Source organism: Hemisphaericaspora subhashii, assembly GCF_019202705.1.
Source record: "Hemisphaericaspora subhashii strain CBS 10753 chromosome Unknown scaffold107, whole genome shotgun sequence".
Taxonomy (NCBI): domain Eukaryota; kingdom Fungi; phylum Ascomycota; class Pichiomycetes; order Serinales; family Debaryomycetaceae; genus Hemisphaericaspora; species Hemisphaericaspora subhashii.
Genome location: NW_026057315.1, coordinates 1 through 16,910, shown reverse-complemented (window position 1 = coordinate 16,910; position 16,910 = coordinate 1). Strand labels below are relative to the sequence as shown.

At 34.2% G+C, this 16,910-nt stretch overlaps 9 protein-coding genes across 9 annotated transcripts; 6 read left to right on the top strand and 3 right to left on the bottom strand. All coding sequences in view use genetic code 12, as the record gives it.

Annotated features, from left to right (window-relative positions):
- Window positions 1-108: 108 nt before the first annotated feature.
- GDE1 (glycerophosphocholine phosphodiesterase) lies at window positions 109-3,633 on the bottom strand (the record flags this gene model as incomplete). Its single annotated transcript, XM_049407282.1, has 1 exon — window positions 109-3,633. The coding sequence occupies one exon, from the start codon at window positions 3,631-3,633 to the stop codon at window positions 109-111; it is 3,525 nt and encodes a 1,174-aa protein (XP_049263278.1).
- An 860-nt stretch (window positions 3,634-4,493) lies between these two features.
- Window positions 4,494-5,513, top strand: CAR1 (arginase; the record flags this gene model as incomplete). Its single annotated transcript, XM_049407281.1, has 2 exons — window positions 4,494-4,500; window positions 4,570-5,513. The coding sequence occupies 2 exons, from the start codon at window positions 4,494-4,496 to the stop codon at window positions 5,511-5,513; spliced, it is 951 nt and encodes a 316-aa protein (XP_049263277.1).
- Window positions 5,514-6,074: 561 nt separating this feature from the next.
- Window positions 6,075-6,830, top strand: J8A68_003425 (uncharacterized protein; the record flags this gene model as incomplete). The annotated part of the gene is made up of 1 exon (XM_049407280.1): window positions 6,075-6,830. The coding sequence occupies one exon, from the start codon at window positions 6,075-6,077 to the stop codon at window positions 6,828-6,830; it is 756 nt and encodes a 251-aa protein (XP_049263276.1).
- Window positions 6,831-7,134: 304 nt separating this feature from the next.
- J8A68_003424 (uncharacterized protein) lies at window positions 7,135-7,686 on the top strand (the record flags this gene model as incomplete). Its single annotated transcript, XM_049407278.1, has 2 exons — window positions 7,135-7,301; window positions 7,362-7,686. The coding sequence occupies 2 exons, from the start codon at window positions 7,135-7,137 to the stop codon at window positions 7,684-7,686; spliced, it is 492 nt and encodes a 163-aa protein (XP_049263275.1).
- Window positions 7,687-8,747: 1,061 nt separating this feature from the next.
- Window positions 8,748-9,758, top strand: SFC1 (Sfc1p; the record flags this gene model as incomplete). The annotated part of the gene is made up of 1 exon (XM_049407277.1): window positions 8,748-9,758. The coding sequence occupies one exon, from the start codon at window positions 8,748-8,750 to the stop codon at window positions 9,756-9,758; it is 1,011 nt and encodes a 336-aa protein (XP_049263274.1).
- A 1,272-nt stretch (window positions 9,759-11,030) lies between these two features.
- Window positions 11,031-12,344, bottom strand: J8A68_003422 (uncharacterized protein; the record flags this gene model as incomplete). The annotated part of the gene is made up of 1 exon (XM_049407276.1): window positions 11,031-12,344. The coding sequence occupies one exon, from the start codon at window positions 12,342-12,344 to the stop codon at window positions 11,031-11,033; it is 1,314 nt and encodes a 437-aa protein (XP_049263273.1).
- A 319-nt stretch (window positions 12,345-12,663) lies between these two features.
- Window positions 12,664-13,701, top strand: J8A68_003421 (uncharacterized protein; the record flags this gene model as incomplete). The annotated part of the gene is made up of 1 exon (XM_049407275.1): window positions 12,664-13,701. One exon carries the CDS (start codon window positions 12,664-12,666, stop codon window positions 13,699-13,701), a length of 1,038 nt encoding a protein of 345 aa, XP_049263272.1.
- A 55-nt stretch (window positions 13,702-13,756) lies between these two features.
- On the bottom strand, window positions 13,757-14,769 carry YUH2 (Yuh2p; the record flags this gene model as incomplete). Its single annotated transcript, XM_049407274.1, has 2 exons — window positions 13,757-14,671; window positions 14,731-14,769. The coding sequence occupies 2 exons, from the start codon at window positions 14,767-14,769 to the stop codon at window positions 13,757-13,759; spliced, it is 954 nt and encodes a 317-aa protein (XP_049263271.1).
- A 229-nt stretch (window positions 14,770-14,998) lies between these two features.
- On the top strand, window positions 14,999-16,790 carry J8A68_003419 (uncharacterized protein; the record flags this gene model as incomplete). The annotated part of the gene is made up of 2 exons (XM_049407273.1): window positions 14,999-15,242; window positions 15,766-16,790. The coding sequence occupies 2 exons, from the start codon at window positions 14,999-15,001 to the stop codon at window positions 16,788-16,790; spliced, it is 1,269 nt and encodes a 422-aa protein (XP_049263270.1).
- Window positions 16,791-16,910: the final 120 nt, after the last annotated feature.

The following is a 16,910-nucleotide window of genomic DNA, read 5'->3' as shown; positions in this document are numbered from 1 at the left end:
CCATATTTTTTTTTGCTTTGACTTTTCCGTTCGGTGAACTTTTTCTCCAATTGCAAAATCACTGAGAAATCAATTGCAAAAAACAATAAATACAAACTACAAATTAATTTATAATACAAAATCTAAAAATCTATCTTCTAAATCCTTCAACGCCTCAATCTCACACCTCAATCCTTCTCTCACCGCCAAAACACTATCCACAATAACAGCATCCACACCTGCCTTCATCTGTTCCTTAGCCAACTCAGGATCATTATTCTCCGCCCCATAACTAACACAAACGAGTCCAGAAGATCTAACAGCCTGTGCTAATCTAGGTGCTTTAACTAATGTTCCTGCTGCAGATACAATACCTAACAAGTTCCATTTCTTGGCAAACCGAATTGCATTCTGTAATGAACCAGCTCTAATGTCTGCCATAGGCGCAGTTCCGGCTTCAGTTAAGAATAAGATTGGAATAGTGGGTTGCTTTAATGATAATAAGAGACATATATCTGGATGGAAAGAACTGAATAAAATATCTCTTTTGACTTTTTCATTCTCATCATAGATCACTTTTAATACCGTATCTAAATAATGATTAATATCGATGGCGATTTCTCCCATGGATTCAATTTCAGCTTCATCCAACATTGGATATTTGAGTTCGATATTAAAACCTACATTGGCGGGAATCTTACGGAATAAATCTTTAAGTGTGGCGAAATTAGATGCCACGGATGTTCCCCTCGTATTTCCTTTGAATCCTTTATCTTTCCAAGTCTTGGTTAATCTCATCCTGGCATTCATCTGACTCTCAACTTCTCGATCAAGTTTCCGATCTTCTTCATCTTTATTCGAATCCAACATCCCAAATCCAAACCCATTCGATGATAATTGTTGAGAAGATTTCGATCTTGGTTTTCGATTCGATAATAACGAAATATCATCCACCGAATTTCTTCTCCTCTCACTGCCACCACCATTCTTAGTACCACCACTTCCACTACCACCATTCAATCCAAGAAATTGTTCCAATGTCAAACAATGCATCGGAATATCCACCCCACTTTCAGCAACCGTGAAATCATGATATACAACCACCTCAAAGTCTTTCGTCAATTGTACATCAAATTCAACATATGAAGCACCTAAACTCGAAGCCGCAATGAATGATTCAACAGTATTTTCACCCAATTGTAATGATTTTCTTAATTGCGGGTGATCATTTTTTCCCAATCCCCGATGTCCAATCACTCGGGTCAGAACTAGTTGTTTCCAATATGTGTCTGATCTAATTGGTGTCATGGCGGGATGGGTGAATGGGAGGATTTCGAGGTGTTGGAATCGGACCAAGCCGGCAATGGAAAGATTTCCGGTATGGAGGAGGGGCACGGTGATGGTTTTGTGGAGGGAGGTGAGATGGGGTCCGACTGGGGTGTATGTATGTTCGAGAATCGAGGTTGCGCGAGCGAGAATCTTGGGAGTGGCGGTTTGATAGGTGGGAATCAAATCAAATGTAAGATATACATCAGCTGATCGAACGTGGTTTTTGAGAGTGACTTTAATTGGATCGGTGGCGCTTCCATGATGGTCCTGGAGTGGGAGGTCGACAACAACGGGTGGCTCCATTTCTTCATTTGTAATATGATGACGACAAGTGATTTCTAATGAAAGTGCAGTTTCTAATTCACTGATATAACTCTTTGGCAAGGTCGCTTTATTCAATTCTACTGGGGATGATTTATCTCTAGTATCCGACGTACCCAAGGTAATCAAAATCATTGATTCATCTTCATTCAAATATCTATGTCCAAAAGATTTAACGGGCTTCATATTCTTCTTATTCAATCCCTCTACCGAACTCCCAGAATTTCTCAAAACCAGATACATCAGCAACACATTATTATGATCACCCGGTCTCCTTTCAATACTACTCACACTCTCACTACTCACACTCTGCGAAACAATTCTTTTCAAATTTCGATCAGGATGATACATATCATACTTTAACAATCCGGGTTGTTTTGGCATCACCAAATCAGCCACATCCAAATGTCCCCTCAAACATGCATGTTCGGCAGGTAACCAACCGGAATCATCAACTATATCTACCTCACATCCATATCCGATTAATAATTTCACGATTTGGATATATCCCTCACTAGCAGCCACAAATACCGGAGTCCAACCGAAGACATTCTCACCAATTTCGGGATCGGCATTTTGATCGAGTAAATATTCGACAATCCCGGGGAAGTTTAGTTTACATGCGATATATAAGGCTGATTCATTATGATAATTTGGACCGGGGTTTGTATAATTAACCAGAATATTTCCTTGAGTGATCAATGCTTGGATGATGCTGATTGAATTAAGGGGGATGGCTAGAAGGAGAAGATCATGACATGTTAATGGAATGTTGGAGTTGGATGATATGAGTGCCTGAGTTGTTTTTGGATGTTTTGAAAGAATGGCAAGATGGAGTGGGGTGAGGTTCTCTTGATCTCCCCAGACTTCGATGTCGTCGATTGAGGTTGGATTGGGGATGAGTTTCCAGGTGGTGACGTAGTTGATGAGATGTTTGGAGATGAGGTCTAATCCATATTGTGCGGAGTAGTGTAAGGGTGTACGTGAATAGTGATCCTTTCCGGTTAATAATGATCTGGAATCAATTGGCATTGTTTCTAATACGTGAATGAATCCATTTGCTAAGTGTGAATGGTCGACATCATCTTTGATGAAACTTTCAGTTGATGACGCTGATGCCATTGTTTGATTCTTTAATAATTGACCATGTTTACCTAAACTAATAACATAATAATGAAAGAAATTTCTACCATTAATATCAGATTCATCAAATAAGGTGAGTTCTTGGAGATGCTTCAATAATTCATCAATTGCCTTGATAGAATTGGCTAATGAAGCTTTAATCAATAATGAAATAATATTCTTATGTGACAATTTGGATTTATATTGTTCCAATTGGTCAGATATATCACCGTCTATTAAAATGAGTTTCCCTAAGGCTTGAGCAAATTCATTATCACCCTTTCTTGGGATTTTCACAACCGTTTCTTTCTTCTCATCATGAACAAACGAAGAACCAACTTGTACTAACAATTTATCAATAGTTTGTAATGCTTCTCTAATTTCAGTTCCATTAGAAAATGATAAAACGTCAATCCTAGTAGTCAAATAAACCTCTTTATTATGATGGGATACATCAATTGTCAGATTTTGTCTGGTTGATAATTTCTTATCTAATTTCTTCAAAATTTTAATAAATGCTTTATGATTCAATTCACCAAACCATTTCAATTTCTTAAACATTAATTGGAGTTCATATAAGATATTAGCAACATCGTCTTCATCTTCAATAGGTGATAATTCGGAAGTATATGTAATAATCTTTTCTAATCTTCTTGAATATTCAATAAGTTTGACATTATAGAATGAATCTACTTGTTCAATATATCTATCCAATTCAAAGAAAAAAGTACCAAGTATGGTTTGTATTGTATCTTCATTAAGACTGTCGTTGTTGTGATTATTATCTAACGGTTTAATGATCTTTTTTAATCGTTTATAATCCATATAATAAACCGACCATTCTGGTATTTGATGATTAGGAAACGTCTTACCAAACTTCATCTTCTTAAGTTGTAACCTTAGGTATTTGTTATTCTTCCATACAAATAACAAACAGGAACAACAACACCAGAGGTGAATTTAGTTTTGTAGATTTGTATGGGTGTGTTTAATCTGACCTCGTGGGGGGACCGAGGGTTCAATTTGGCGATATTTGGCAACAAGGTACTGCATACAGGAGATCGAAGAGATGACTTTTTGAGATTTGTGAGAGCATGTGGAACTCGTGTATTGGATTACGTAATGACAACTATTAGATTATGTAATCAGATTTTTAATGACAGGAAATCGTTTTTTGTGTGATGGTTTATTTTTAGCTGTTAAGGCATTTTTTTTTTCAATTGGCTTAAAGAGTAGTGAAATGAAAATCGTTGTTAATTTCCATTAATATTTTATGTTGAAAGAGGAATAAATATATATTACGGAATATGAAAAAGAAGTGTGGGGTAAGTCATTGTTGAATTGTAAAAGTAGTCATGCCTCTTAAGGCAAAATAGAGATAACCATATCAATCTGAATTCGTGTATGTGGATTAACTCTCTAAAGGAAACTGCTACCCATGTCTCGGTTTCAATTTCTGTTTACGTATAATTATTTTTGTTTGTGTAGGTGAAATTTATCCGAATACACCGTTCTGTCAAAAAGTTTTTTTTTGAAACTTTTTGCAACTATCGCAGTTAACTTCCTTTTAGATACTGTCTTCTTACAGAGCTCTTTCCATAGTTTCCCTTCTGTAACAGTTTCTGTCAAGTTCCAACTTAAATCATTAAATTATAAATATGTCATAGAATTCTCTTTTAATCTCTGTCAAAAGAATTTCCTTCTCTACTTCAATATACATATAAGAATAATACTAATATACCATGACTAGTATGTATTTGAATAGCTAGTATCAAATCTCATCTCATCTTTACTAACAAATCTTTTTTCTTTCTTTAGCTCAATATAAATTTCATCCAAATAAGAAAGCTACAATTATTACTGCCCCATTTTCTGGAGGTCAACCAAAAGGAGGTGTAGAATTAGGTCCCGATTATATTCTTAAAGCCGGTTTCGAAAAACAAATCAGTTCATTAGGTTGGGAAACCTCCATTGTTGAACCATTATCAAATACAGATTATGAAGATCATAAAACTGATGATCGTGATGATTTTGGAATCAAAAATACAAAAATTGTTAGTGAATGTTGTGAAAAACTTCATGATGCTGTTAAAAACGCGTTAGATAATGGTTCATTCCCAATTACTATTGGTGGTGATCATTCTATTGGGATGGCTACTTGTAGTGCAGCACTTAGACATAATCCTGATACTTGTATTGTTTGGGTTGATGCTCATGCTGATATCAACACCCCCAAGACAACTGATTCTGGGAATTTACATGGATGTCCATTGAGTTTTATTATGGGTATTGATAAAGAATCATATCCACCTGAATTTGATTGGGTACCACAAGTTTTGGACCCCAAAAAATTGGTTTATATTGGATTAAGAGATGTTGATGAAGGTGAAAAGAAGATTTTAAAACAATATGGTATTCCTGCATTTTCAATGTATCATGTTGATAAATATGGTATTGGGAAAGTTGTTGAAATGGCTTTAGATAAAGTAAATCCAAATAGAGAATTCCCAATTCATTTATCATATGATGTTGATGCTATTGATCCTTCATTTGTTCCTGCTACTGGTACTAGAGTAGAAGGGGGGCTTTCTTTAAGAGAAGGTTTATTTGTAGCTGAAGAATTGGCTGAAAGTGGATTATTAAGTTCAATGGATATTGTTGAAACTAATCCAATGTTGGCTGAAACTGAAGAAAATGTATTGGATACTGTTAGTGCTGCATGTGCTATTGGAAGATGTGCTATGGGTCAAACTTTATTGTGATGGGCCAAAGTGTTTATAGATTTTGTAATTTAGTAAGATTGATTTATATGTTTAATAATACCGAGGAATAATGAATGTTACAAATTATGTTGGGCTTCCGCTGAAGTACCGGAAAAAAAAACGTATGCTCTAGTATTACAGCCCCCTTTTTTTATTGTAATGTCATTCATATCTCTAATTAACACACACATAGCCCAATACTTTATATATTGTGTAATGATCAGTAGTTAGTTAATAGTGCATATGAGAATAGGTGTATGGGTTCACATGTAAATTTAATAAGCGAACGGAAAAATCTTGGGTTATTAAATTTTTAGTTTATTATTATTTTTACGTTGTTGCATTCATCATCATTATAATTAATTAATGTATAATTACACCCCAAAAAAAATAATTAAATTAATGTCACAACTATAAAAACCCCCCTTAAATTTCCCAATTCCCATTTTCTTATTATTACTTTTACTTTTTCGAATACTTTTTTGATTTTCATTCCTAATATCAATTACATATTCAATTGATTAACAATTAAGCAATTAAGCAATTAACAAGTAAGCAATCATGTCATCGGTAATAGCATCAAATATTCCATCATCAGTATCAAATGATAAAATTCGAGAATTTTTTTCATTTTGTGGTACAGTAATTCAATTAGAATCAATTCTTAATAATGGAGAATTCAAAAGTGTTAGAGTCGAATTTGCTAGTCCGAAAGCAGTAGAGACTGCATTATTATTAAATGATGCCGAATTCGGCGGGGATTATATCAAAGTCGATCTGGATGATGCTATATCTGCCCCACCCCAACCCCCTCGTCCAACCAGTGATGCTGCCACTACAGGGGAAACAGATGCCAAAACTGAGAAAGAAATTAATGATTTACCGCAAGAAGATAAACCAAAATTCGCAATCATGGCCCAACTTCTTTCAGAAGGATATCTTATCCTGGACCAAATTATCGCCAAAGCCCTTGAATTTGATAAACAACATGGATTTTATAATAAATTTGTTGATTTTGTTGATTCATTAGATAAGAAATATGTTCATTTGCATGATCCTGAATCTCCTGTTGCGAAGAATGTAGCAATGGCACAAGGAAAAGCACAAGATTTACAACTGGTGTTTGAAACTTCTAGAATTGGACAATATTTGGTGAGTGCTGCTAATCATCCTTTAGGAATTAAGATTCATGATTTTTATAGGGGGGTGACTAAAGATGTTTTGGAAGTTCATGAAGAAGCTAAGAGATTGGCTGAATTGAAGAAACAAAGGGCAGGGGAAGAAACGACAAAGACTGCACAGCCAGAAAAGAAGTAAAATGATTAGAGATGGACATACAGTTGGGGGTGGAGAGGTTGATATTATATGATTTTCTTTTATGATTTTATTTTTTTAATTTGGTTGTTTTCGTTTTAGTGTATGGTATTCTTATTCTTATTCTTCTATTCTGTTTATATATGAAAATGTATTTTGTGTATTCTTTTTTTTTTTTTGCAATTGCAACCTCTCTCTCTCTTTTGTTAGTGGTAGCAATTAAAAATAATTTGAAATTGCCAAAAGCATTTGTGAACACCCCTATCTTCCACCATATCTATTACCACTGCACATTCGTTATACCCTCATGTTAGGTCCACAACTACATAGTATACCTATATCCCAACATCCTCCAATTACAACTACAACAGAAGATCTTAAATATCATATTGGACATGAGATATATGTAAGTCTATGCATCCTCGATACATTATTCAAATTAGATATTCTCGACATTTCCACTATTCGAGATCAGTATGTGTTTCCACCTATACTCTCACCACTTGCCATGCTCTATACTAACAGTACTTCTAGTCATGATGAACTTAAAAAGTATTTCCGTCAATATAAACAATTTCCCTACCCAACTACCGCAATCCTGATGCATCAAAATATAACAATGAATCCAATTACAGATATTCACCTTAGAAAACATCTTGAATTTATTCGAAATATTCAACAACCTGAATCACGACATTTCTACTACTATAACAATACTAGAACACGCCGACAAGATGAGATTCCTGTGAGTGTTATATCTGCCATGAAGATGATTGTTAAGGATATGGAAGTATTTCTTGATATGATTTTAGATGAAGTTGGATATCATAATTTGATTGTTGATGTATATATGGTATAAAGCAATGACGGTATTGGTTAAAAGTATGGGGAGATAATCGGCTTTATGGAAGTCATCTCGAATCACATTGTATTAAGTTTAAGCCGGTATACAGGCGAGTTAAGAAGATCTACATGTCACAAAGAAAAGAACAAAACCGGTTATGATGATTGAACTAATATATTTCGGACTTCAATGCCGAGAATTTATTTAATCTTTTCTTTCTTTTTTGTTGGTTCTTTTTAATTTAATTCGATTATTTTTATTTGAGAGAGTTATGATACATGAATTTACAGTTTTACAGTTATTAGACATTTTTATTATAAGTTTATTTATTTATTTATTAGTAGGAGTTCAATGGTTTTAATAGTTTTTATAAAGATTATTCATTTGTAGATGTATATCATGTTGTGCTACACAAACACGTAAGATCTGACTTGAGCTTCCATTCTACTCTCTATTTATATAAATGAAAGGGAAACCCATTTCTCCGGGGTGAGTACAGACCAATCATTAATAATAAAATGAGACATAGCGTTTTTGTGTTTTGTCTTGGAAAATGGATAAAGTAGTCAAGTGACAGGTCATGTGATTAGCTAATCGACCAATTAAAATTAAGGATTATGGTTAAGTAGAAAAAACTTTAACAAAAAAAATCTCCGGGGTAAAGGAAAAACCAAAAAATGAATCATTTTGTGCTGATTAAAAAATATTAATTGATTTCCCCCGGATTTCTCAAACGACTAAAAGAAAAATTATTATTTTTTAATTTTCTCTAATGTTACAATGAAACTTTAAAAAAAAATAATAATTTTTTCTAATTTCCCACGGCTCGGAGTATTTTTCATATTGAAAAAACGTTGAGTTTTATACCCACATTCATATGCTTCTTAAAGAAATGTATAAATATTCAAACAAATTTCCTTAAATTCTTTTTCTCTTCTTTCTCTTCTTCTTTAAATAAAAGAATTTTTCAATTTTTTATATTTTATTTTATTTCATTTTAAATCTTTTATTGATTTAATTTATTTATTTATTCATCTTTTCATTATTTATATATATCCATTAACTAACATATCATAATGTCAAGTTCAACTACTACTACTACTGAAGCTCCAGTAGCTGCTCAAGTTTCACTGAGAAGAAAACCTCAAAATAAAAAAAGAGGTGCAACCGATTTCATTGCTGGTGGTGTTGCCGGTTTATTCGAAGCATTATGTTGTCATCCATTAGATACCATTAAAGTTCGTATGCAACTTTACAGAAGATCAGGACAAAAACCACCTGGTTTCATTAAAACAGGTATAGATATTGGTTCTAAAGAAGGTGTTTTAGCTCTTTATAAAGGTTTAGGAGCAGTTGTTATTGGTATTGTCCCAAAAATGGCTATTCGTTTTAGTTCTTATGAATTTTATCGTTCATTATTTTATGATGCTCAAGGTAATATTACTACTGGGAAAACTTTTATTGCTGGTGTAGGTGCAGGTATCACTGAAGCAGTTATGGTTGTTAATCCTATGGAAGTTGTTAAAATTAGATTACAAGCTCAACATCATTCCATGAAGGATCCTTTAGATATTCCAAAATATAGAAATGCTCCACATGCTGCATATATCATTTGTAAAGAAGAAGGTTTTAAGACTTTATATAGAGGTGTTTCTTTAACTGCTGCAAGACAAGCTAGTAATCAAGGGGTTAATTTCACCGTATATTCCAAAATAAAAGAATATTTACAAGATAGACAAGATACTGAAGTTTTACCATCTTGGCAAACTTCTGGTATTGGGTTGATTTCTGGTGCTTTAGGTCCTTTATCAAATGCTCCTTTGGATACTATTAAAACTAGATTACAAAAGACCGCTTTCGCATCTAATGAATCTGGTTTAGTTCGTATTGTTAAAATTGGTAAACAATTGATTAAAGAAGAAGGTATTCATGCCTTGTATAAAGGTATTACTCCAAGAATTTTAAGAGTTGCTCCTGGTCAAGCTGTTACTTTTACTGTTTATGAATATGTTAAGGATTTATTAACTAGTGATGTTAAAGTTGTATTAAGTGCTACAGAAGCTAATAACACTAAGAAATTAGAATAAGTTGGATAATGATGGTGTATATAAAATATTAACGCTTTTTCTTTATATTTAGTTTTTAGAATTTTAAAATTTTCATTTAAACAAAAAAAAGAAGCTTTTTTTTGGAATTTCCGTACTTCGGTTCCGTAATCTTACGATAAGTAAAGATTTATTTTTCACTGTTTTGTACCTTATACTTAGAAAGACTTTGAGTCATGTTTTGATTGAAAATTTTTCATATTTCCAGAAGTTCATCTTGATCATTATTTGTCTAATTCAGATAACAATATAACTAAACTAAACTTCTAAGTTATCACATGATATTTCATATTGATTCGATTGATTGCAAATCGATTTTCGGAGTTTAATCTGCGATGCATTTTTCTTTTCTTTCATTCTTTTTAATTTTTATTAAACTATTTCCACCTCTATTTATATAATTTCGCTATTTACCCAAACTGATAAAACCCCGGGGAAATGTGATATTATTGTCCCATGGGGCACAATCTAGATTGTGTTATCTGTCCCAATTTTGTGCTACCTAGTATAAACTGAACTAAGCAAAATTCTACCCGAATTTCTCGCTCACCCGAAAAATCCCAACCCAAAAAAAAATCTCGAGTCAAAATTTTGAAAAAAAACCTAATACCAATTCAATTTGACAAACTAATCATACAAAGAATTGACAAAAAGATAATGCTCCGCGACGGGGAATTGAACCCCGGTCTACCATGCGACAAACGGTAATTCTAGCCACTAAACTATCACGGAATTGAGTTGAACTAGTGATGGGATTGCAGCCAATTTGATGGGTGGAATCTATCTAATTTTTGTATTGAAGAATGGATGTTTTTTTTTTGCAACCAATATGAATTTTGTTTGGATTGGTGTTTATGATATGTTATGGAGATGGGGAGATTGAAATGGGATATAATTGTGGGGGGGGGGCTGTGATAGTGGAGGTCGTGATGGATATATTTAATTAGATTTCTTTGATATGTAGATGAACCTTCTTGTTGAGTTTTGGACAAGAATTAAGCCAATTATTGCAAGAATTTTGACAAACGATATCCTCGTGACACGTTTCAGTGATTATGGAGACTGATCCAACATCACACAAGATAATGCAATAGCTTACAATATAGACGCATTTCAAAGGGAAGAAACGATCTATCGATCGAGTGATATGGATAAGTTAAAAATTAATACAATTACAATAATACAACTATAAAACTAAAAAATAGAAAAAACAACAAAACATTATCCCCACTCCCTCCACCTCTAATATCATCCCTAAGATTCATTCAATTCCTCCAAATTCCCTGGAAATTTCTCAATAGCCTCTCCCTTCGATCTATGCATCACAAAAATATGTGATTGTACCGCATCCCCCCTCGCAAATCGTTTCCCACAATAACTACACGCAAATGGTTTTTCACGAGTATGTACTCTCATATGAGTAGTCAATCTATACCGTTGATTAAAACCCGCATTACATATCTCACATATGAATGGTCTTTCTCCCGTATGTACCCTAATATGTCTGACTAAATCTGATGCCTTGGCGAATGCCTTGTCACAACCTTCATGAGTGCATTTGTTGATTTTGGGCCGGGTTGATTTCTTATATGGACGATTTGAGGATGAGGATGAGGAGGTTGGTGGGGAAGAATTTGTGGTGGAGGTGGTGGAGGAAAGGGATCTCACGGAGGGGATTTTTTGGTTTTTATGATCGGTGATTTTATGAGTAAGGAGGTCTTTATAGGTTAGGAATGTTTTTGTGCATTCGATTATATCACAATGAAAGACTCTTACTTCTGCGAGTTTGGGTATTAATAATTCTTCTGGTACAGATGATGATCCTATGGCGGTGACGGTAGCGGTGGTAGGGTCAGAGAATTCGGTTCTTAATGTTTCGGGATTTATTTGTAAATCTTTATGGACTCTTGTTTTATGGAGAATAACATTTGGTCTTTGACTGAATCGTTTCCCACATAGATTACATTCATATTTCTTGGGTTGAGAATGTGTACGACGATGATTACGTTTATCAATTACATTACGGAAATTCTTACCACAATATTCACAAGTTGTTGAATTTGGATCGTCAAGTTTAAAGATTGTTCTTGTTTGAGGTTCTGGCATACCTGGTAATACATCAGGATGGGGTTGTTTTGATACTCTGTTAGTAGCGGAAGTGGCGGGGAGTGATTTTTTGGTGGTGCTGGTGGTGGATTTATGCTTTGATTTTTCATCACGTTTGAATGATGGTTCAATAAAATCCTCGTCATCAACGTCATCATCTTCATCATAATTAGCATCTTCATCATCTTCTTCATTAGCAATATCTTTATCTGGATTATATTCTGGTTCATCATCATCATCGTCAACATCATCTTGATATTCAATCAGATCTGGTTGTTCTTCTTGTTGATTGGTAGCATCGTCAGATTTGGTTTGGGTTGCGGAAACAGCAGCAACAGCTGCAGCAGCAGTTGTCGTTGCTGACAAGGCAATTTCTTTCTCAAGTTCTAATTTGACTGAACCTCGACGCACTTCTTCTCTAATAGCTTCTCTTCTCTTTGATGTTGATAACCTTTCTGACATTGTTAGTTGGTTTTATAAAAGTTAGTACGTTTTATTAAGTTAAATTCTTTGTTTTGATTTTTTTGAATTTTGTTTGCTCATTTTTTTTTAAGTGTTCAATTGTTTTTCCAAATGTAACGTAAAATTAAAGAAAATCTTTTTTCTACTGAGAAATATCTCTATCACGTGATTTGTTAAGGGAACGAGGGTATATCGGGGATTTCCATTGCCACTCCCATTTTTCAAATACTTTTTATCCCTTTCCAGTTCTACTTCCTGCCCAGACTCAATTGATTATTTGTAAATCTAGAAGGTAACTAAAGACATACTCCCGCTGGTAATGATAAGATCAATTCCAATTAAACAATTAACAGGATACCACAATTCCTTAACCTTTCTATCTAAACGTACCCTCAAAACATCATCCTCATTACAATATGCCCGTTTCATCAACAATAGCACACGAATAACCAAAGAAATATCACCAGACGAACTCAGACGATTACAACAAGCTCAAGAACAAGCAAAAGCACGTGCATTCCAATATGAACAACTGCATCTGTATCCACCACCACCACAACCATCATATTCATTCACATTACCTGAAAATAAGAATGGTATAATTACTCCCAATGATCCAATCTATGACATACTTAAAGAACCCACCCTTGTCATTGAAAGACAAATTGAATTCATGAATTTATTTCTCGGATTCGAACAAGCAAATCGATATATCATCATGAATGCTACCGGAGAAGTAATTGGATCCATGCAAGAGAAAGATGTCGGATTAGCAAAAATAATCGGAAGACAATTCTTTAGATTACATCGTCCATTTGATATTGATGTTTTTGATAAATATGGACAATTGGCATTAACTATTAAAAGACCTTTCCTGTTTATAAATTCTCATATTAAAGCTTATTTACCTGGATATGATGAATTTGATGATTTGATGTTTGAATGTGTTGGAGAAAGTGTTCAAAGTTGGCATTTATGGAGGAGGAGATATAATTTGTTTAAATTGGAAGATGAACAACTTGATGAATATGAACAATTTGGAATGGTTGATTCTCCATTTCTTTCATTTGATTTCCCAATTAGAAATGCCGAGGGGAAGATTATGGCAAGTGTGGATAGAAATTGGGTAGGATTGGGGAGAGAATTGTTTACTGATACTGGGGTTTATATTTTGAGATTTGATCCTGCTAGTTTTGAAGGTGTGAGTACTCATTATGGAGAAGAGGTTTCGAGTCAAGGAGTGACTTTGGATCAAAGAGCAATTATCTTATCTTGTTTTACAAGTATTGATTTTGATTATTTCTCAAGACATAGTAGAACATCCGGAGGAATGTTTTCGTTTGGTAGTTATGAATAAAACATCAAGTTTGTACATAGATAATACAGACATTACAGAGATATTACATTAACAATCATTTCTGGGATTTGGCAATTCTTTGAGCAAGTAAATTCTGAGTTTGTTTTCTACCCTTTTTCAATAATTCTTCCCATTCTTCATCAGTCTTCTCCTTACTAATATTCTTTAACAATTGTACAATCAATCCAGTATAATCATGTTTCCTTAACTCATTCTCATGATGCCATACTTCTCGTTTATGCATTTGACGTTGAATCTCTTCATCATCACCGATTTCTCTAGCTGCTTCCAACTTATTGTTAGTCACTGCCAATAATGAAAACCTCAATTCATCATTCCCATATTTCCCAATCCGTTCCTGTATGATCCCCGGCAACTTTTCAATAAACTCCTCTTGAGACCCACAATCTCCATGCACAATAGGATAAGATTTCAACCCATCCAATTCATAAATCTTGCCCTGTTTATAAACATATCCCACAAAATGAAACAATCCGTCATTCTTATCATCCTCATCAGGATTTCGATTCGGTTTATCCTCATCCACTAACATACTCGGAGCCGAGAATGAATTATGTATAGTCCTAATCAAATCACTATTTGAAATCGTTTCCCCAATCATATCACTATCGAATCCAGTGACGAATTGTTTGAAATTATCCAATTCTTGGCCGAGATCGATTCCTTCCAGGTTGAAGAGGACGTTTAGGACGGCTTGGGTTGCACAGGCGTTATTTATCGTTTGTTGGGCAAAGAAGATTTGATTGTCAATGTAGTTTGGGTCATAGGTGCCATGGATTGGTTTATTGTCTTGTTGGGCGAATTGTCGGTCGAGTTTTCCATATTTGAATAAGAAGATTACTCCGTGGATTGGAGCGAGGGAATGGAGTGATGATGAGTCGATTGAATATAGATCGTTGAATTCGATGTTTTGAACTCCTAGTTTCTCAACTAATTCGGTGAAGACTCCCTGGTTGGTATGTTAGTATATTGGGGTGACTTGATTATGATAGATTAGAAATCACATACTGCATCGGAGTCAATTGTATTCCAACCTCCTTCTGACATTATATTCTCTGTATATAAGCTCTACTTCTATAGAGAGTATCTCAATAGAAGAAAGATGATGGTTGATGGCAATTCAATTCATTAATCCGAAAGAATGATAGTCGTGTACTAATGTTCAATATTTTCCCAATCTATTTTTCAGACACGCAATTCACTTTCTCCAATATCAATATACACCCTACTTTGAAACTGACCAACCCCAACCCCAATTGATATAATCATAACAATAATGTTCCACGTCAGTACGAAACCACCAAGTGGAGAAAGCTACGAACTCTATGCATCAATATTTGCATCTGAATCAAGTCCAGTTGAATTACACCAATTTTCCACCTTTTCTGCCCTATTCACCCTTTTGTTAGTTTTGATTGCATTTGCATCATTATCAATGACATTATTGGGAGATGTGAAGAAGAAGTCATTGGTTTCATATTTGTCCAATTCGATTATTGCTTCGATTTCTGTTGCTTTGGGTTCTATTTATATTGCAAATTTTGTTGGGGTTTATATTTAGAGAATGACTGGAAGTGAGTGGGGCAGGATAGGTCAATTGCTCGAGTGAGTTGTTTTAGAGAGAAGGAGAGAGTGAAGAGAGATCGAGTTGGAAGGTGTTTTCTTTTGTATATTACTATTATATGTTTATCATGTATAGAAAAATGAATGATACTTCTTGTTTGGCTTAGAGAGAAGTTGTACATTTATGATCTATGGTTAGCACTGATCTTGTCCGTAGGGCGTACTCTAATTCTATATTGTCTTTGTAGTATTCCTTCGAGATATGATTGTTGATTGGCAGTTTTGCTTGGTAAAGGGCCAAGGGCCAGATAGACCGAAAAACTCCCCCCAGTGAGAAAAGTACAGCAAAGCAAAAAACCCCATAATTACATCATCTTACTTTCTTTCTTTCTTGTTTCCATTCAAATTGAGATCTAAGAGAAGAATTGAATATGTATTCAACATATTTACTTACAATTGTACTCCAATTGGTCTGTCTAGTGGCTGCTCGTTCTAGTGCTGATGAATATGCTACCAACCCCAATATTTATGAATTAACTCCATCTACTTTTAATAAAGTAGTTTATAGATCAAATTATACAACCATTGTTAAATTCTATGCTCCATGGTGTGGATACTGTCAACGATTAAAACCAATCTATGAAAAATTAGGAAAATTAATTAATCAAGACACTCAATATTCAATCAATGTCGCCAGTGTTAATTGTGAAAATGAAGAAAATAAACCACTTTGTAGTCTGATGAGAATTCAATCATATCCAACCCTTTTAATCTTTCGTCCTCCAAAATATGAACTTGATGAAACGAAAGCAAAGAAATCTAAAAGATATCAAAGTCAACAACATGCTAATGAGGTTTATAATGGTGAAAGAACCGTGAAAGATCTTTCGAAATTTTTAATAAGTAGAATGAAGAATTATGTTCAAAAGTTTCATAATTTAAATAGTGATGATTTAGAACCATGGTTTGGACAAGAAGGTACAAGACCTAAATTGTTATTGGTTACCCAAAAGAGAACCATTAATCCATTATTGAAATCTTTGGCTATTGATTTCCTTGAAAGGGTTGATATCGGAATGGTTAGTAAAGATGATTCCGGAAATCGGACATTTGAAATTGGAAAGGAGGATGTTGTACTTCCTGGAGTTGAAGGTTCTGCATTGTTTTATTATGATTCCGAAGGGAAAAAGTTTGTGAAATATGATAGAACTGAGAAATTGGATGATAAAACGAAAATCACTCAATGGATTATCGATGTGACTAAAGTGAATCCGATTGAAGGTCCATTATCGAAAAAGGGAGCTAAATTCGAACAGTATAGAACAGGTAAGAAGAGTAAGAAGAGTACCACTTCTTCTGAATTAAAGAAAATTCAACAGGAAGAGACTACCAGGAAGGTAAAATCCAAATCTCAAAAGGTGAAATCTGAAGATAAATCTAAACCTGAAGTCAAGTCCAAACCTGAAAAGGCAACAGCTAAGACTTTGGCACATGACGAATTGTAATTAACTTAATATTAATTAGATACTAATTATACAATATATATACTCTATATGGCCCCCCACCCCCCTGTAATAAATCGTATTCTACACCTTTCCAAATCCATCCATCATATCCAACAAAGA